The sequence below is a fragment of the Saccharomyces mikatae genome, assembly GCF_947241705.1.
Source record: "Saccharomyces mikatae IFO 1815 strain IFO1815 genome assembly, chromosome: 15".
Classification (NCBI taxonomy): domain Eukaryota; kingdom Fungi; phylum Ascomycota; class Saccharomycetes; order Saccharomycetales; family Saccharomycetaceae; genus Saccharomyces; species Saccharomyces mikatae.
In genome coordinates, this window is record NC_079270.1 from 858,713 (window position 1) to 877,688 (window position 18,976).

Below are 18,976 nucleotides of genomic sequence, written 5' to 3' on the forward strand. Positions count from 1 at the left end.
TATTATTTAGAAGCATTTCTCATCGAAAGAAAGCAATTCCACACAACGCCAACAGAAGAGCTAAATGGCGCTTGAAAATCTTTAGGCATAACCAGAAAATTGATGAATTGCACCATTGGCCATACTAGATAATTGCAACCAAGTGTCGATATATATAGCCTTTGGATTTTCTTGCCAAAAGATTCTTTATCACCACCTTCCATCACATAGTTTGAGAACATAAAAAAACAGTAAAGAGATACGGGTGAATAAAGGAGCTGATCCGAAAGAACTCTTTCAAAAACCTGTACTACTGTAGGATCCTCAGTGTAAAAGAAATTCAAGAACTTGTACCAAGGAGCTTGGAAAAATGATATGAAAAACCCCCAAAACATGAAACATCCCCATCTGAAGAAGTCAAATATATCTGTCTTAAAAGCATTTTGTGTCCGATCAAGTTCAGGATAGCCTTCATCATCTGTGTAGGAGCTATGTTCTGAGGCAAAATCGTTGAAAATAGATAGCTCATCACTTTCATAACCCCCGCCGTTCTCCACATCAGGATTTCTTCGAACATGAAGGAAGGTGTTGTTGAGTACTTGCGGTATAGGATCCATGTGATACGAGTAAAAGCAGGCTATACCTTGTGCAAGTATGTCGGATATGCCAAATAAGAGAATGTTCGTGCATAAAGTAGCAAAAATAGCAGATTTAGTGTATAATTGTCTATACTGACTAGTATATTTCCACAAACCGCAGACCCATATTACTAACAGCAACCAATGTGTAAGTGTTATCCGTTGTATTCGCTTATTCATTAGGGTTCTTAATGCGGCCGCAGCCCTTCTAGTCCAAGATCCTAACGCACCCTGATTGTGTTGGCCGTCGTTACTCATGTTAACGTTATCATAATGCACAACAATCTGATCCCTGCCAAACAATTGAAGAGGCATTTACTAAATAGAAAAAATTCCTAAAATAGTTTTTTTGCGCTACAGCTCTCTTTTGTTCGATTTCCTTACTGCAACAACTCTTTCTTTTAAGATCCCTTGATATGATGTGTCAAAGGCAACTTTCTACACTAGGTAAAGTCTCATATATTATTATCCTATTGCATCCGAACACCCGCATTTTGTATGGGTGTTTGATCAATGGTATTTTTTTCAAAGAGTTACCTTGGCGTATTTCAAGATCTCCTTGCGCGTGGCCGAGGTTGGAAATCCTCTAGGCTGGTTTTCGTCCTTCTGTCTATTACCATGACGAGGGAGTGCAAGGACAGCGCGAGGACAGTACGAGGGTAATCGATGGGAAGCGGTGTTTCTTGCAACTCTGGTTCTTTTGTAAAAGTATCCATTATTGGCATGTAACTTAGATTAAGCTAGGTATTAAGAATTGGGACCTTTTGGGTTGGCTTATTAAGGTCGAGTAGCAAAGTTTAGCAAGAACAGTACAAATTAAGTAGCCAAGATGTTGATGCCAAAGCAAGACAGAAACAAGATTCACCAATACTTATTCCAAGGTATGTTTGAAAATAAAATACAGAAGCTATGAAGATACATGAAAAGTTAAGATCAAGAAAAGTTATCCGTATACACAACAACAATAAATTACACTCGTACGCACACGTATGTATACTATACGTATACGTGTGACATTTAAAATGGTTCTGCAGAAGCGCACCGATAGATTACCAAATATAACTTTTTTATCCACAAAGGCTATGAAGATATGCAGAACCACATTATTTGGAGGACAACACGCATGTAATGTGTATTATACGCGCCACACTTTGACGTGAAGAAGGTGGTATTGTGCACGAAACCTATCCTTTGATCTTTAACGAGTACCACAAATTTGGTCGAATAGTTCTTTTTACTAACAATCTTTTATTTCATTGGGGAAATGTAAATTTCATTACCTCATGACTAATTTCCTTTTTTTATACAGAAGGTGTTGTTGTCGCTAAGAAGGATTTCAACCAAGCCAAGCACGAAGAAATTGACACCAAGAACTTGTATGTCATCAAGGCTTTGCAATCCTTGACTTCCAAGGGCTATGTCAAGACCCAATTCTCATGGCAATACTATTACTACACTTTGACTGAAGAAGGTGTTGAATATTTGAGGGAATACTTGAACTTGCCAGAACACATTGTTCCAGGTACTTACATTCAAGAAAGAAACCCAACTCAAAGACCACAAAGAAGATATTAAGAAATCCGTAAGTCCAATTGAATTTTCCTTTTGTAACATTCTTCTGGTTCTATATATCTAGGTTTATACTTTGATGTGTTGTATTTTCAATTACATTGAACTTATGTATATTTTTTAATTAATAAAGTGAAATCAAAAGCAAAGTCATAATTGGCGCGCAGACGATTTGTACGGTGCTGCCATCATTGAGAGCAATTGGCCAGTGCTCCTTTTATACATTCTATAGATTGCCTGTAACTTTCATGGATCGGAAAGTACACGAATTTATAAATATCTGTGAACTGAACATCATCTTTCGTTTCTCATGCTGATTAAACACTTTTTCGAGATCACCCTACCCTACGCATAAAAAATTTTCCAGGCGATGAGATGAGCCTACAACAAAAAAGTGTGCTAATTCATTAATCCTTCCTTGGTCAGTTTTCACATCGTACACTGAGTAGCATACCCAGACAGAATATACATATACCATTTTAGATGTCAGCAGAAGATTACAAGAATTTACCAGTCACAGTTGAAAAGCCTATTCCAGTAGTATATGATTTAGGTAACCTGGCAGCTTTCGACAGCAACGTTCTGGATAAAAACGATTTGGATTCATCGAATGCTAAGCGTGAAGAAAAAATAAAGAGCCTTACTCGTGACAATGTTCAGCTACTAATCAATCAACTGTTATCTCTACCTATGAAGACAACAACGGAGTCCGCTGGTGGCACCAGCGGTCAAAGTTCCGTAATGACCTTACTACAACTCCCTGGTGCTACCACGGAATTACCAAGAGAGAAGCCATTACCAAAGGCTAAAGCTATGACTAAGTGGGAAAAGTTTGCAGCTAAGAAGGGTATCAAGCCAAAGGAAAGAGCAGGTAAGATGGTTTATGATGAAGCAGCTGGTGAATGGGTTCCAAAATGGGGTTACAAAGGTGCTAATAAGAAGTTAGACGACCAATGGCTAGTGGAAGTTGACGATAAAGTAAAAGGAACTGAAAACGAATTGATTGATCCAAGAACTTTGAATAGAGCAGAAAGAAAACGCTTAGTTAAGAAGAACGACAAACAACAAAGGAGAAATATGAAGAATGCCTTGTGATAGTAAAGGACGTTGTTGTCTTCTACTTGTGTCTTCAATCAGTTCGTTAATCTTTTTCGATCTATAGCATAACCTCATACATACGTATCCTTACATTTATAGTATTTTTAAGCAAATTGTAAATTAGAAAAATATCAAAATTCCGTTTTATATTTCGATATTCTTTTCCGCCATATTCCAGGATCAAGATTCAGTAAAATATTGACGATATCAGCAAGTGTCGAAACATCTAGCTAGCAGAGTTCTTCGTGTTGTAATGACAGGACTAAATGATTACAGTTCGATGATTGATATCGTACTTTCTGATATGGATTTGGAATCAGTCACAACTAAAAAGGTTAGAAGGTCTTTGAAAGAGGTATATGCAGTTGACGTTGAATCACAGGGAAAAGACATTAATAAATTAATCAGAAAACGCTTGGAATGTGTGAAAGAAAGGCCTCCCTCTAAAAGATCTCTTCAAGATTTACTGAGGGAGAACGCCATTTTGGCGATGGACCTTACAAAGGATATGACTATAAACAGACGATTATTTGAAGAAGAGGAAAGAAATGATAATAAGACAAACGATAATTATAATAAAAGAAAAAAGGGCGCTGTCAGTAAGTCACCTATCTCAACGCAAAAAGTTGCATTATCAAAATCTTTGGTGCACCTGCTGGGAGAGACTCGGCTGACTAGAACTGAAGTGGTACGACGAATCTGGGCATATATTAAAGAGCATAACCTACAGAATCCTAACAACAAGAAAGAAATATTGTGTGACGATAATCTTGGGTTGATATTTGGCGAAAGTACTGATATGTTTGAAATGCACAAAACTTTGGTAAGTCATATGACGGATCCCAATAAAACAAGTGACCAGCAGCCTCTAGTCCAAGCTGTCCACAAAAAAGAGAAACTCGGCGCTTCAGATTCAGAGAAACCTGATGAAAAGGACATATGATTGATGGAAATCATTGTGATTTCGGGGGTGTCCAAAGCTGCTTGCTTAAAGTAGCGACTAGAAAACAAGATATCTTCCACTTTTATGATTTTAGTTTGCCTTATTTTTTCGGTAACTGACTTCAATTTGTAACGTCAACATTCCCGTTGAAAATACACATGAATACATAAATATATATCACCTCAGTAGAGAGCGTAAAGGTAAATACCACTGCTCCTCTTTAGACATCAGTAACTTTCTTTTAATCTCGGGAGTTAAGTCAGCATTCCACAAGGCTTTTAAAGCTAGCGCGAAACTTATGAATCGAACAGTCTCTACACTGTCATCTATTGTTACTGATGCATCCGTGGAAATACCATCAATATCTAACATCATTAATACCGAATTACCTATATCGGACGTCTATTATTACACTCTGAAACTCATTTTATTAGATTACATCAATGAACCGCGCTTTAGAGACACAGTTTTACAATCGAATAAAACAATAACTTCAAGAGTTCTATCTGACAAAACAAATCATCAACAAGTACAACATGGAAAGAAAATATTGGTTGATAAGCAAGACGACATGTCAGAACGTGATATAGTACAAGCAACTTTACGGATAATGAAAGGAAAGTTGGCACAATTATCAGGTAATAAGAGCTTGGCGCCGAATGAGATGCATTGGAAAAGTATTGTGAAAATGTACTATAGCATACTTGATTCTTCTAATGCAGACACCTTTTTGAAGATGAGTCAAATGGAAGAAGTGGTTGGATATTTCACGAATATCGCCAGTAATGAACTAAAAAAAATGACCGTTGAGAATTCACGTGAGGAATTGTTCAGTGAAGTTGCTTTTTTTATAGATCTGATAATTGATGTACTTCCAGATAGTTGTGCAAATATTATAAAGAGACTGCTTGATTATAAGATTAATATCAAAAAAGGTGAGAAGACAGCAAAAAAAAAAAGAGTTACTTCCCCGGCAGCAGTTCCTCAATATAGAAGTATTTCTGGCAGCACAATCAATGATAAACAACCTTCTTTCAAAGTCCAAGATATCTCGCATATGAAGTACTTTATGCAGTTGTTCGAAATAGACGAAAAGAAACTTCAACAAGATGTAATAGCGGTTAAGGACGATTCTACAAATCCCATTTTTTGCGGTGAACTAAGATATCTTAGAAAGAAAATTAAGAAGGATAATGGTTTTTTGACTGCATCTGATTTTTCAAGTGACAGAGATTATATTCTATGGAAGAACTACGAACTTCTTGAAATTGCCAACTTGATGGATCGATTTGGAACTGGTGAAAAAGTAACCTCTCACGGAAATCGTCTCATACCTAAGGATGCAAAAAGTGCATTCGTCCGTCTCATAAGCCTTGTTTTGAGAAAAGAATGTTCTAATACCATAAACTCTATAAATCTTTCTCAAGAAGCTTTATTTTTTTTTCATAAATCAGCGAGATATTGGAGGATAGAATATCCTTCCACTATATCCTCCTTGATATATTCGGCAGCAAATTTAAGCATTTTAGAAGATGAAGAAATCAATATTCCAATAGCCGAGAATTTGTTTTCTGTCATTCGCAATAAGTACCTGTGTTCAGATGATAATCTTGATCCATCCGCCTGGAATATCCCGGATCGCTATTTATGGGCAGCAAACCTTTTTCATACTACAGATCAATCTATGAGAACGATAAATAACCTTCTGACAGCGATTTTTTCAAGTACGAAGCCGAAATTCTCTCCTGTCTTGTCCTTTTATTATTCCAGTATTGTTGAAGATCCAGCAATGGAATTCTACGAGGTGCAGTACGTAGCCGTAAAGAAATATTGGATCAAAGTATTCAAGAAAACTCTTTTCAAGACATCAGAGAATTATTTCGTCTCTCTTCTGCAAGACATGCTAAAGGTTAACACAATAGAAATTCAAAGTGTTCAGAATCTCGTAGAGACAATCATAGATACCATAAAAGCAATTCAAAAACGTTACAGTAAACCTTTATTGGATGAAATATCCTTACCGAGGCAATGCGCAATATTTTTATGTGAAGTGTATGGTTCAGATTCCTTAAAACTAATAAAAACTGCAGAAAAAAGTACTATGAAAAATATTGGAGAAAGTTTCGGTCCGATAGATGCACTAGATATGTATGATGTATTAAAAGAGCTAAGGCAGATTTACATGCAGGTGAAACCAAAAGGGAAATTTTTTTTCAATCTTGAAGATTACTTTATCAAATACTTAACCCGATTATGCGATGATGTCAGCCGCAATGTTCAGAAAGTCATTAAAACTTCAATTGAAAGTGAAAATTGGGAGCCCATAAATGACCAAGATCATTTTAGTAGATCTGTTTTGGATATATTTAAAATGATAAATGAATCGATTAGCATGTTCGAAAAATTTGGTTGGGAAAATGAATTTCAACTGGCACAAATAACCACAGTGATCCTGAAGGCTTTTTCGGATGGCATGCTTTCATATTCGACTCAAGTTATGAGATTAATTCAGGCGGATTTACAGGAGGGTGATGAGCCGTCGTACTCTTTAGAAAGCTCAGACTCTCAATCTTCACTTATTCTTAGTGATGTCAACCCAAATCATGAACGTTCAAGAAGTAGCAGGTTATTTGAAGATTTGAAGAATGTAGTTAAATCAACTCCGAAGGTGGTAGCGCCTGCTCCTTATCAGTTCAAGAAGCGTACGTGTGTACTACTAAATGATCTTGATAAGGCGCTTTTCCTCTTAGAAAACTTTGAAGAAAAAGCAGATCCATCAAGAATAACATCTATTATCTCTCAGTATCATTCCTCTCATGAACCAGGTGATAATAGGAAATCATTCGATGACCAGAATATGAAGCAAGTTTATACTCTTAGGATTATTGGTGCCGATAATATTAAAGGCTTTAGCAAGACAGGTCTTTCGAACTCTTATGTTTCTGTAAGAAACATTACTTTGCAACGGGAAATAGGGACGACCAAGATCGTCACAAGATCAATCGCTCCCAAATGGGATGAAGAGTTCGTGTTCGAATCTCCGTTCGGGAAGTCAAACGATATTATGTTCACTATATGGCACCATCCACTCAGTAGATTGAAAGGTTTAGCAGAAGACGATTTATGTGGAAAAGCTAACATGAAATTTAGTCCGAGAAAACTCAAGGATGATGGGTTTCCTATCGACTTTTCTCTCACTTTGAGCCCACAGGGAACCCTATACTGTCAAATCTCCCTGGAAAGCGAGAGAATAGACGCAGTTTCCTCTATGGGAAGGATATATAGATCTTTCAGCAGGTCAAGAGATCGTGCAGTAAATTTGATAGTCAATAAATTTTCTGACTTTATTGCTTTTGCCTTTTCTAGAACCACATTGAAAACAGTTTGCGGTCATCACGGTACCACACTTGCATCTAATGAAACAGTATATGATGCCATTTTACCCCTATTTGATTATTTAAATGCAAATTTGAACATTTTGGCATCAGAGCTTTCACAGAGATTATTGTTCATGGTAATGCTGAGAGCTTGGAACCTAGTTTTAGAGAATGCTGATTTACTCCTTTTACCTGCATTGAATAGCGCTAGAACTAATATATTGCGCTCAGCAAAAAAATCTATCTGGGAAAATACTATTTCAAGTACAAAAAAGGTGTCAGGATACGGTCGTCCTTTAACTCAAACAGAAATTGAGGCTATATTTAAATGGCTTGATGCATTATGTGTAGATTTTTTTCATAACAAAGGAGAAGGCCCTCCACTCGCAGAGCTGAAGAATGAGTATTACCAGAATATACTACTAATTCCGGCATTTTATGATAAAAACGTGTCTGAATTGAAGGACGAAATTACGCGGTTGATTCCTGTGTATGAAGAGTATTTGAAATGGTTCTATTTGAAAAAAACTCCTATTACTTTTGCCAATAAATCCGCTGGAACAATATCTCGAAAAAAATCTCTAGCAGCTAACATAGTGAAAGAGCCTAAACAACAATTGGAACGTGATGCAGAAGTAATGAATATTATATTAAGAATTTTGATTGCGAAAGGCCAACATGATTATGTTCATCGCATTTTGCATGATAGGAAGGATCTTGTTAATACTATGAAGAACAGGAGAGCTGTGAGTAAAGCTGTTAACTCTACAGTGAAAAAGAGCAGAAATTAAGGTTTTTTTACGTATACTTGTGAGCTGACCAAACCAACTACATCATACTTCATTATTGATCTAAATAAAAGGGAGGATAGGTCACGGTTGGTAATGTTGAAAGTCCAAGTTTTCCTGACCTGTGGTTCTTTTGGTTCTTATATACATATATAAAGAAGTTAAATAAACAGTGTGGTTAGTTGTATTTTAATCGTGTTATTGTTGATTCACTGGTTCTTCATAAGGCACTGTACTCTTCTTTTTTATTTACTTCTGATTCTGAAGAAAGCCGCTTAGAGTTGAAAAATTAAACAAAAGTACAATAAACAAATGTAAAAACCAAACATGATCTTTTTTTAAAAGATTTTTTTGAAGTATATAAATAAATAGATGAGAAAATAAATAAGTTGTAGAGATAAGATAAAAACGTAATTTAAATACTTATTAAGGAAGTTATTTTCCTTTACTTTGTATGCAGAACATATATACTCTCTTATTCTTGAGACTCTGTATTTAACTCCACTGATAATCAATTAGTCTAAGATGTTAAACTAATATATTTAATATTGGGACTTAATTATTAAAAAAGATTGAGAAAAAACAAAAATATTATTAAAAGAAGAAGTTGCTCTTTTTGATTCTTCGCGCTCTAGTAGATTCAATACAGGCAAAACCAATAATAATAATAATAAAGAGGGCTGTCATAGCAATAGCGTGCCAAATGAAAAACTTGTATTTGAAATGGATGCTTTCTCTTTGGTGCAAATAAGCAAAAGGTGACCATATATCGGTGATAACCTAGCAAAATTGTAAAATTGCTAACTATGCAGATTTTTGTATATTGTATACCTATCCAAATATTTACAGTCTAAATAGAACTACACACGCATCGAACTTTAAGAACCAAAGAGTATATTTTACAGTTCACTCGTCTTTCTGAACAATCTCTCCAAAATTTAAGCTCATGAACTTCAAGTACTAAGAATGAGGTCTTGAAAATGCAAAACAGGAAATTACGTGGGTAAGGTCAATTTCTTCCGAATATATACAAATGATCATCGTTCTCATTCCAAAGTTTCCTTACTAAATCAACAAAACCATTCTCTTTCGTTTCTAATTCGTAAATTCCATACAAGGACAACATAGATCCTCCATAAAGAGTGTAAAGAGCTAATTTATGCCATCTTGGATACTTTTCCTTCGGTATGTAATCAATGATACAACTCGTGAAACCATACTGTAAATATATTAAAAAGATGGAGGATAAAGACGCATCGAGCAGAGGATTCATGACCCCACCAGTAAAGGATGCGTAAAAAGGTACCATTGTTAATGGAATCAAGGAATATCTTGCTATTCTTTCATAGTCTTTTTGATAAGAATCTTCAAAGTGAGAAGACTCTGGGGGCTTAAACATCTGTACTGAAGACGATGGTTCTTTTGTCTCATTTGCAATATTGTTTGTTTTATTTTCAGAATATAGATGACTGATACTATGAATAGTTCTTTTGGTTGAAATTGTTACTCCTGGAACAATCTTTCGTATAGGATTTCTTACAATGGTGGAAGCATTAAAAACAGGCTTCAAGCCGTGAAGGAATAGTATTGCCATAAGTTTAAACTGCTTAGTTGCTGCAGTCCGCAACACTGTTATTTATTGTATGTGTTCCATTGTTTGGAAGAAGCCATTTTTATCAATTCTTCTCTCTCGGAAGAGTAACTTTTTCTCCAAAAATTTCCGAATGCCAAAAGGGAACAGAATGACACAAAATGAAAAATGTGGAGGTTCACAAGGCAAGATATACAACGTAGAAGAAACACAACTTACCTCAATTGAACTAATATTTTCTTTTTGCAATAAAACAGACTAGGCAAAGGTAAGAATTCTGAGATGGGCTTCGTCGATTTCTTCGAAACCTATATGGTAGGTTCTAGGGTCCAATTTAAACAGTTAGATATTTCTGATTGGTTGAGCCTGACACCAAGATTGCTTACTCTTTTCGGATACTTTTTTATCCATTCCTTTTTCACTTCAATCAGTGTCTTTCTGCAATTTGTCAATACTAGTTCCTTTTGCCTTAGATTACACCTACTATATGACAGATTTTGGTCAAATGTACCCATAATCGGCGAGTATAAAATTCGGCTCCTTTCGAGAATACTTAGGTATACTGAGGTGAAAATAATACCAAACTTAGATAAGGCACTGGAGGTGATTGAAATATGGTTTCAATTACATTTAGTTGAAATGACCTTTGAGAAAAAAAAAAAAGTTCAAGTATTTATTAGCAGTGGAAGTGATGATCTTAACTTTTTTCAAGATAATAAATTTCAAACTACGTTAATGATATGCAACCATCGATCAGTCAATGATTATACTTTGATTAATTACTTATTCTTCAAAAGTTGTCCAACCAAATTCTATAATAAATGGGAGCTTATACAAAAGTTAAGGAAAGGAGAAGATTTACCTGAATGGCCCCAGTTAAAATTCCTTGGTTGGGGAAAAATGTTCAACTTTCCCCAATTAGATTTACTAAAGAACATATTTTTTAAGGATGAAACTCTCACTTTATCACCAGAAAATCTAAAAGATCTTCTAGTGGCACAAAACAACAAGGCTATAGCTATTTTTCCCGAAGTTAATATCATGAGTTTAGAGTTATCAATAATTCAAAGGAAACTAAATCAAGATTTTCCCTTTGTTATTAATTTTTACAATTTATTATACCCAAGATTCAAAAACTTTACCAGTTTGATGACTGCTTTTTCATCAATTAAAAACATTAAGAGAAAAAAAAATCACAATAATATTATCAAGGAGGCCAGATACCTGTTTCACAGAGAAATTGATAAATTGGTTCATAAGAGTATAACAATGGAGCCTTCCAATATGTCCGATAAGATATTACCGCCTTTGATCATGGATAATACATTTTTACTTGACAAAAAGAAAAATACCAGCAATGACAAGCCCAAACCAGTGCGAATCAATCCCTACATTTATGACTTCACCATAGTATATTACAGAGTCAAATATACAGATAGTGGGCATGATCATATTAATGGCGATTTGAAAATCCATAAAGGTTATGAATTAGAGCAGATCTCCCCAACAGTATTTGAAATGATACAGCCAGAAATGGAGTCCGAAGACAACAGAAAAGAAAAAGACCCCATTGTGGTGATGATACATATAAAAAAGCACCAAATCCAACCATTACTCGCGTACAATGACGAAAGCTTGGAAAAATGGCTTGAAAATAGATGGATAGAGAAAGATAGATTAATCGAATCCTTGCAAAAAAATATCAAAGTTGAGACCAAATAAAGATCGATGAATCAGAGTATATACGTGTGTATATATTTCACTTTCTATAAAGGAGAAAAAAGTTAAAAAAATAATAATATTTGAATCAAATAAACGAAAAAAACCATAAAACGATCATGATAAGATAATGTACATTATTGAGAATGCTTCATTGATGACATGCAGTGCAAAAAGAAATAAAACTACCAGAAAACACACTTTATTTCTTCTTTGGGGCCCCCAAAGGCGAACCAATATTGTTACCTCTCAACTTGACACCCAAGGCCCTTTCCAACTTGGAAAGGACTTGCTGGTTTGGAATAGCCCTGGCCGCTTCGTAATCATTAACCACTGTTGGCTTCTCGTTGATCTTGGTGGCCAAATCCTTCTGCGACATTTTTTTGTCCGTTCTGGCGCGTGAAATAGCCCTACCAACATTTGGGTCTAACTTCTTCGGCTTCACGATATCTGTCTCACGGTCGACTTTGGTCAACCTCTGGCCCTCATTGTCACCCTTGGTGTTGGTAGAGCCGTACTTCTTGTCCACGGAGACAACCAAACCTTGTCTTCTCGCAGCATTGATTTGGCCCTGAGATCTGGCAACGTTGGCCCTTGGGCCAGAACCGCCAGCTCTGGCTCTGCTACCGATAATAGTATTGGTATCCCAGTCAGACATATTTCTTCTTTGTAAAGTTTACTTTTGCTCTTTAAAAATTCCTTGCTAGCTAGCTAATTAGCCTGTAAGATATATAAGACGTATAGCTCCTCTCTACAAACACTTCAAAGCTTTTACTGACTAAGGAACCGCGCCTTTAAACTACCCAATATATACCACCTCCGGTCAAGGGGGCGCCGCTTCGTGGAAGAAGCAACGGCGTCTTTCAATATTCTCAGGATTTGTTCCATGAAGTTCCATGAAATTCCATAGGTCGGGCAACATTTTATCAGGGTAACACTATGAATTATTATTATATTCCTATCCTTTACACAGTTGCAGGCATGCGTTTTGTCATAACAACAACCCTTACGGTCTCTCTTACGGATTATAGAAAAATAAAACACATTTAGCATGACTCCGCAAGTTTTATATGCCAGTTAGTCCTTGGAATAGGTGCAGAAGCATCTTTTAGACATTCTAAGAAACAAGTTGGTCAGAGCCGCCCAACAATTCTATCACGTGATCACATATGCTTCACTTTTTTTTTATCTCTCGCTCTCTGTCGGTACCTGGTACCTGGACCAGGAAAAGAAGAAGGATCTGAAGAGCAAAATAAGAATATATGCATGTAGCCTGAGGCCATAAGTTTTGGCTCGAAGTAATGATGTTTCTGGCATTTTTTTTAAGAAGTTTTTCTGCAGAACGATTCTCATACGAATTGAAGTGGTGAGTTAAGCAACATAGCAAACTAAAGAAGAAAGGGTTCACTCTGATGATTACACAGAATTCCATACCAGAGGTGAAAGAAAATTTTATTGGTTACGCTCTGAATGAGAGAAGGATCCGGTTGCCGCAGTTCCAAGATTTAGGGCCAGCAGACCTGATTACACTGGCAAAATACTTACCCACCTCGGGTAATACAAATGTTATAAACAGTACAAGTAGAAATAATGGTGTCATGATGCGCTCTCCTGCAGCGGCTGGACCCTATGACACCGGTTCGTCCATGGTAGCCAATGGAGCAACCAGTGACGCCGCCGTTACCACGAACTCTACCGCAGCATCTATATACAGTGACAACAAGGGTACCAATGATACGGCCTCGATGATTACCGAGTTTCATCCACTCAATAAACTGAAGGGCGAAGTAGGGACCTTTTTTTATTCCATGGGTGTCGATACCTCCAGTCCAACTTCAATTGCGATATTTTTAAAGGAGATTTCAGATATTATTACCGAGAAACCTCAAGTATGGTTTGGCAAAAGCAAAACGTTCCATGTTGCTCGGGTCTCATTTTCAACATGGAATGCCTTTAGAAGATGCGACATAAACGTCATTGTAAATATCCCTGGAACCATCCAAAACTACATAGTGGATTGCAACGGTGAAAGCCAGAATTTAGAGATGTGTGCGGAACATGATTTGATATGGGCGGAAACATTTGTAAGTGGGGTAGTACGGTCAATCATGTTAATGAAGGAAAACGCTGAAGAGGGAGAATTGCAAAATTTGGTGGAGACGTTGATTTTGAACCCATTGGCGGCTGGACAAATCGATGATGTGGCAGAAATGTTTATTGATTCGTTCCCTATAATCTACCACAAGGGCCCACTGTTAGGTGCTCCTTATTGTATTGCTAATGTAACAAAAACCAACAACTACTTGGTAGAGACACTGGTGGAGCTAGTTAAGTTGACTCGTAGCGTTGGTAGGGCGGAAGTAATGTTGAAAGATTTGGCCACTGATAACCCTGAGGTCACCATAATACTGACCAAGATCTACTTGGTATGCGATCGAGAAATAGATGCAACGAAGCTCATGTATGATACGCTTTTACGGGATGACAAAATAACCGATACTAATAACTACATGGACTACAAATCAGAACTACTGTGCTTACAGGCGCAATTTTTGGTAGACAAAAAGCAAGACTACAATCTGGCACAAAACATAGCGCAAGAAGCCGCCAATTGTTCTCCAAGTGAATTCAAACCTTGGTATATTCTATCCAAAGTATACGTGAAACTGAACGATATTGAAAACGCCCTGCTAATACTAAATTCATGTCCCATGTCTCCATTGAAGGAAAAATACGTACTGAAAAGAGTGGTTCCATTATCTTCTGATAATAGTCTTCATTTACCACTACCAATTGATGTCGTACTGGATGAAGTGACATCATTGAATCCGCAGGACGTTCAGAAGGAGCACCGTTCCGCAGATTCGATGCTGGTGAATTTAGCTGCGTCGAATTTGAAATCTACATTCCAATTGGCGTACCGCTTATTAACAGAAATTGTGCAAATCACCGGCTGGGAAAATCTGTTAAAGTATAGGTCAAATATATTTGTTATGGAAGACGAATACCAAAAGTCGTCATCTTCATTATCCAAAAGCGTCAATGAACAAGAAGAAGTGCCCTTGAGGGCAAAAAGGCTATGTGAAAGATGGTTGGACAATCTCTTCATGCTATTATATGAGGATTTAAAAATGTATACATTATGGCAAACAGAACAACTGTACATGGACGTACGAAATAACAACCACAATAAATTGACGTTTGAATGGGAGTTGTTTGGACTTTGTGCACGCCGTTTGGGGCATTTCCCTGAAGCCGCAAAGGCATTTCAGAACGGCCTGTCACAGAGATTTTCACCAAGGTGTGCAAGAAAGCTGCTGGAATATTGTGTAAACGAGCGTCAACGGATAAAGAAGTTCATTAACTCACCCAACTCGCATGACATGGCTCCTGAGATGATAAGCTCACGCATAAGCGAACTGGACAACAGCATTATCGATCTTTGCGTGAAAATATGTTGCTGGAACCACCGTTGGTATACTGAGTTCTCTATAAGTTTACTCGATTCTTTAAGCGTGGTCATCCAAGATATGGGATTAACAAAAGTATCCAATGAAATATCGTCGAGATACTCAGAGACTGTTCTCAAATTGGTCCGGGAGAACTTGCTCGATTTTTTTGCTACTGGCACCAACGGGTATTATGATGCATAAATACGAACAAAAATACATTAATACGTATATAGAATACAAAAAGTTGGTAGGTGATAGGAAACGATACTCATCAGAATCGTGTTGAATTTTTGAACTTCTCGATCCATGACCCAGCAAGCATTAACATACCAATGCTGGTACGAAGCCGCCGCCCCGCCATTTAAAGAAAAGTATTCGTGTTTCGAGAATGCGGACAAAGTGAAAATAAAACATAACACATAAAAGGAAACTGGGTATAAACAACTGAGTTTAGAGAATTCCTGAGAGAAAAGTTCAAAACTGTCCCTATACGTTTATAGGAGAAAGCTCACCAAAAATGAATAGAGTGCAAGATTTCGAGAAAATCCAACGGGAACGATTACCAACATTGTATGAAGTACTAATACAAAGGACATCGCAGCCAGTTGATCTCTGGACTTTCTATACGTTTCTTTCGCAATTTCCATATGCCATCAATTACCTGGACTTTTGGGTCGATCTCATGGCGCACACACGACTTTGTAAGAGCTATGTCGAGTTGGTAACGAAATCACTAATCAATTTCCCAAAAGAGAATGGGGGCGCATCTACGACCACGCTTGATTTGCTAAACGCACTGATAGAAGAAGGACACTTAGACCTGGAAGCTCCCGGAAGACTCTTAAAATCTGACGGTCAAGACATGCCGTTCTCGCCAAAGTTGAACCAATTACTGGGAGATTGGAAACGCCAATCAGGCATGAGTCAAGACTCCTTAAGAAGAGATGACATAGCGCTAATCGTGGACGAAATACTGAAAAGGCGCTCACAACAAGATGGTATACCGCAAATCACTACAAAACAACTGTTTCACAGCGCAGTAGGTCTCTGTAACACCTACTTAGTTTCCCCGGAACAAAGCGAACGGTACCTGAGTAACATCCCCACGGAAACGCGGAATCGCATTATAGAGGACATACAGGTCCAGCAAAAATACGACATTGAGGTTTTCGATGATATCAAGAACCTGACTTACCAGTTTTTAGAAATGGACTGCTTCCCGAAATTTCTAAGCCGGGTCGCCCTACACAACATTCATGATGAGATATCCGACTGGAGGTTCCACTCAGTGAACGCTACTAACGAAAAAGGCAAGCGCTTCCGAGGACAAGCACACATTTCCCGCTCGCCATTCTCCAACCACACATCAATCAGTCGTATCGGCTTTGGTTTGCTATGGCTGGGCATCGGCTTCTGGATCGGGTACGTACTGATCTTCCTAGCATACGGACGCGCCATCCGTGTTGTTACTGTCGTGCCATTTGCACTGGGATGTTACTGTATTGTGTGCGGTATGTACCAAGTGGATATTGTGTATTCTTGGTTTGGTGTCACACAAAGACTACTCCACAGACACAAAAACAGTAGCAGTGACCAAGATGGTGTTTCTGCCGGCTCCGATCACGTGCCTGTGTTACTTGCCGTGTTTGGCGGCAAGCGCCGTCTGACCCGCGTGAAGCACCCATTTACTCGGCAGCTTCTGCGTAAGCGTGGATTGTGGTGTCTATTACTCGTAGTGGGTGCCACTGCCGCATTTACGGTTATTTTCAGCTGTGTTCCTGGCCGTCGTGTATGATTTATTGTTCGTCACCCGGATGTCAAAACCTGTGCACAACACTCTTGCTATGGCGCGTGACGCTAAGTACAGGAAACAGCGAGGGGCCCGTTAAGTGCAGGTTTTACCGACGACGCCCGGCGCTTTCCGCGGGAAGCAGTTTGACTCATCCATCGCATCGCATTACCTCATGATGAGTAAATGATAGGAAATTTCATCTTATCACATCTCTCGGAAAAAGAAAAAATAGAAAGAGGTGGTAACTTGGTATATAAGGTTCTCTACTAGAACATTTGTCTAACTAATAAAGGTATTAAATTATTCTGCCATTTTTTTTTTCATACCCCTCCTTTTTCTTTCTTTTTCTTGATTCCTCGTTTCTTTTTTTCTTTTTTTTTTTTTTTCTTCTATCTAGAACTATAACACAATTACATTCGAGCATCTAATTGTTTAAATATTGCAGAGTAAAAGGTAATCAATTCTCCTACACACCCGCTTTGCAGATTTGAAATAAGGAAACAAAAACATTATATGTTTAGCTTATCCAACTCTCAATATACCTGCCAAGACTACATATCTGACCACATCTGGAAAACTAGCTCCCACTAATTTCACTGCTTTATCCCAAATTCTATCAAAAAAAAAACTACCTTTTTAAAAAAAACAACTTTGAACAAACTCAAAATTTATTAATAATGTCTTCTACTCAAACAAAAGCTACTTTTTCTATACAAAATGGACCTTCTTTTCAAGGTATCTCTTTTGGAGCAAACAAATCTGTTGCTGGTGAAACGGTCTTCACAACCTCTCTAGTTGGTTACCCAGAGTCCATGACTGATCCTTCCTACCGTGGCCAGATATTAGTTTTCACTCAACCCCTGATTGGTAACTACGGTGTTCCATCCGGCGATGCTCGTGACGAATTCAATCTATTGAAGTATTTTGAATCTCCACACATCCATGTCGTCGGCATCGTTGTGGCTGAATATGCTTACCAATACTCTCATTGGACTGCTGTTGAATCCTTGGGCCAATGGTGTGAAAGAGAAGGTGTTACTGCCATCACTGGTGTTGACACTCGTGAGTTGGTACAATACTTGAGAGAGCAGGGTTCTTCTTTGGGTCGTATTACTTTGGCTGATCAAGACCCAGTCCCATACGTAAATACCATGAAAACCAACTTAGTTGCTCAGGTAACCACGAAAAAACCATTTCACATCTCCGCTTTACCTGGAAAAGCTAGGGCAAATGTTGCATTAATCGATTGCGGTGTCAAAGAAAATATCATTAGATGCTTGGTCAAGAGAGGCGCCAATGTAACCGTTTTCCCTTATGATTACAGAATTCAAGATATCGCTTCAGAATTCGATGGTATTTTCTTATCCAATGGGCCAGGTAATCCAGAACTATGCCAGACCACAATCACCAACGTCAGGGAATTATTGAACAACCCCATTTATGATCGTATTCCTATCTTCGGTATTTGTCTTGGCCACCAGCTTCTAGCTCTCGCCTCCGGTGCCTCTACTCACAAATTGAAATATGGTAATAGAGCTCACAATATCCCTGCCATGGATTTGACCACCGGCCAATGCCATATTACATCTCAAAACCACGGCTATGCAGTGGATGCTGAGACTTTAGCAAAGGATCTATGGAAACCTTACTTTGTCAATTTAAATGACAAATCGAACGAAGGCATGATACATCTTCATAGACCTATTTTCTCTACTCAATTCCACCCAGAGGCTAAGGGCGGTCCCTTAGACACTGCCATTCTTTTCGACAAATTCTTCGGCAATATTGAAGCTTACCAATTGGATACTCAAAGAGAAAGTTCAATCCCACTAAAAGTAAACCCTAGTACAGACAAATCAAAACTACAAAGTTTAAATGTTACCAAGTTAGCCAAGGAAAGAGTATTGTTTTAGAAGAAAATTTCTTATACATAACTATTTAATACACATAGAATAAGATTCGATTTAATTCATGGATTTTTTGCGCTATACTTACGTCATTGATTCATATCAATTTCCCGTTATCATAAT

At 37.7% G+C, this 18,976-nt stretch overlaps 11 protein-coding genes across 11 annotated transcripts, besides 1 other annotated feature; 8 read left to right on the plus strand and 3 right to left on the minus strand.

Annotated features, from left to right (window-relative positions):
• Positions 1 to 2: 2 nt before the first annotated feature.
• SMKI15G4250 (uncharacterized protein) lies at positions 3 to 932 on the minus strand (the record flags this gene model as incomplete). The annotated part of the gene is made up of 1 exon (XM_056225927.1): positions 3 to 932. The coding sequence occupies one exon, from the start codon at positions 930 to 932 to the stop codon at positions 3 to 5; it is 930 nt and encodes a 309-aa protein (XP_056079696.1).
• Positions 933 to 1,446: 514 nt separating this feature from the next.
• On the plus strand, positions 1,447 to 2,192 carry RPS10A (40S ribosomal protein eS10; the record flags this gene model as incomplete). The annotated part of the gene is made up of 2 exons (XM_056225928.1): positions 1,447 to 1,498; positions 1,927 to 2,192. 2 exons carry the CDS (start codon positions 1,447 to 1,449, stop codon positions 2,190 to 2,192), a joined length of 318 nt encoding a protein of 105 aa, XP_056079697.1.
• A 477-nt stretch (positions 2,193 to 2,669) lies between these two features.
• RRS1 (ribosome biogenesis protein RRS1) lies at positions 2,670 to 3,281 on the plus strand (the record flags this gene model as incomplete). Its single annotated transcript, XM_056225929.1, has 1 exon — positions 2,670 to 3,281. The coding sequence occupies one exon, from the start codon at positions 2,670 to 2,672 to the stop codon at positions 3,279 to 3,281; it is 612 nt and encodes a 203-aa protein (XP_056079698.1).
• A 256-nt stretch (positions 3,282 to 3,537) lies between these two features.
• UAF30 (Uaf30p) lies at positions 3,538 to 4,227 on the plus strand (the record flags this gene model as incomplete). The annotated part of the gene is made up of 1 exon (XM_056225930.1): positions 3,538 to 4,227. One exon carries the CDS (start codon positions 3,538 to 3,540, stop codon positions 4,225 to 4,227), a length of 690 nt encoding a protein of 229 aa, XP_056079699.1.
• A 298-nt stretch (positions 4,228 to 4,525) lies between these two features.
• SMKI15G4290 (uncharacterized protein) lies at positions 4,526 to 8,395 on the plus strand (the record flags this gene model as incomplete). Its single annotated transcript, XM_056225932.1, has 1 exon — positions 4,526 to 8,395. The coding sequence occupies one exon, from the start codon at positions 4,526 to 4,528 to the stop codon at positions 8,393 to 8,395; it is 3,870 nt and encodes a 1,289-aa protein (XP_056079700.1).
• A 1,006-nt stretch (positions 8,396 to 9,401) lies between these two features.
• TIM18 (Tim18p) lies at positions 9,402 to 9,986 on the minus strand (the record flags this gene model as incomplete). Its single annotated transcript, XM_056225933.1, has 1 exon — positions 9,402 to 9,986. The coding sequence occupies one exon, from the start codon at positions 9,984 to 9,986 to the stop codon at positions 9,402 to 9,404; it is 585 nt and encodes a 194-aa protein (XP_056079701.1).
• Positions 9,987 to 10,265: 279 nt separating this feature from the next.
• Positions 10,266 to 11,705, plus strand: MUM3 (Mum3p; the record flags this gene model as incomplete). Its single annotated transcript, XM_056225934.1, has 1 exon — positions 10,266 to 11,705. One exon carries the CDS (start codon positions 10,266 to 10,268, stop codon positions 11,703 to 11,705), a length of 1,440 nt encoding a protein of 479 aa, XP_056079702.1.
• Positions 11,706 to 11,904: 199 nt separating this feature from the next.
• MBF1 (multiprotein-bridging factor 1) lies at positions 11,905 to 12,360 on the minus strand (the record flags this gene model as incomplete). Its single annotated transcript, XM_056225935.1, has 1 exon — positions 11,905 to 12,360. One exon carries the CDS (start codon positions 12,358 to 12,360, stop codon positions 11,905 to 11,907), a length of 456 nt encoding a protein of 151 aa, XP_056079703.1.
• A 754-nt stretch (positions 12,361 to 13,114) lies between these two features.
• Positions 13,115 to 15,355, plus strand: BUD7 (exomer complex subunit; the record flags this gene model as incomplete). Its single annotated transcript, XM_056225936.1, has 1 exon — positions 13,115 to 15,355. The coding sequence occupies one exon, from the start codon at positions 13,115 to 13,117 to the stop codon at positions 15,353 to 15,355; it is 2,241 nt and encodes a 746-aa protein (XP_056079704.1).
• Positions 15,356 to 15,671: 316 nt separating this feature from the next.
• RAX1 (Rax1p) lies at positions 15,672 to 16,949 on the plus strand (the record flags this gene model as incomplete). Its single annotated transcript, XM_056225937.1, has 1 exon — positions 15,672 to 16,949. One exon carries the CDS (start codon positions 15,672 to 15,674, stop codon positions 16,947 to 16,949), a length of 1,278 nt encoding a protein of 425 aa, XP_056079705.1.
• A 510-nt stretch (positions 16,950 to 17,459) lies between these two features.
• Positions 17,460 to 17,537: a sequence feature (Short protein (SMKI_15G4350, CAI4036587.1) was converted to a misc_feature.).
• An 86-nt stretch (positions 17,538 to 17,623) lies between these two features.
• Positions 17,624 to 18,859, plus strand: CPA1 (carbamoyl-phosphate synthase (glutamine-hydrolyzing) CPA1; the record flags this gene model as incomplete). The annotated part of the gene is made up of 1 exon (XM_056225938.1): positions 17,624 to 18,859. The coding sequence occupies one exon, from the start codon at positions 17,624 to 17,626 to the stop codon at positions 18,857 to 18,859; it is 1,236 nt and encodes a 411-aa protein (XP_056079706.1).
• Between the last annotated feature and the right edge of the window lie 117 nt (positions 18,860 to 18,976).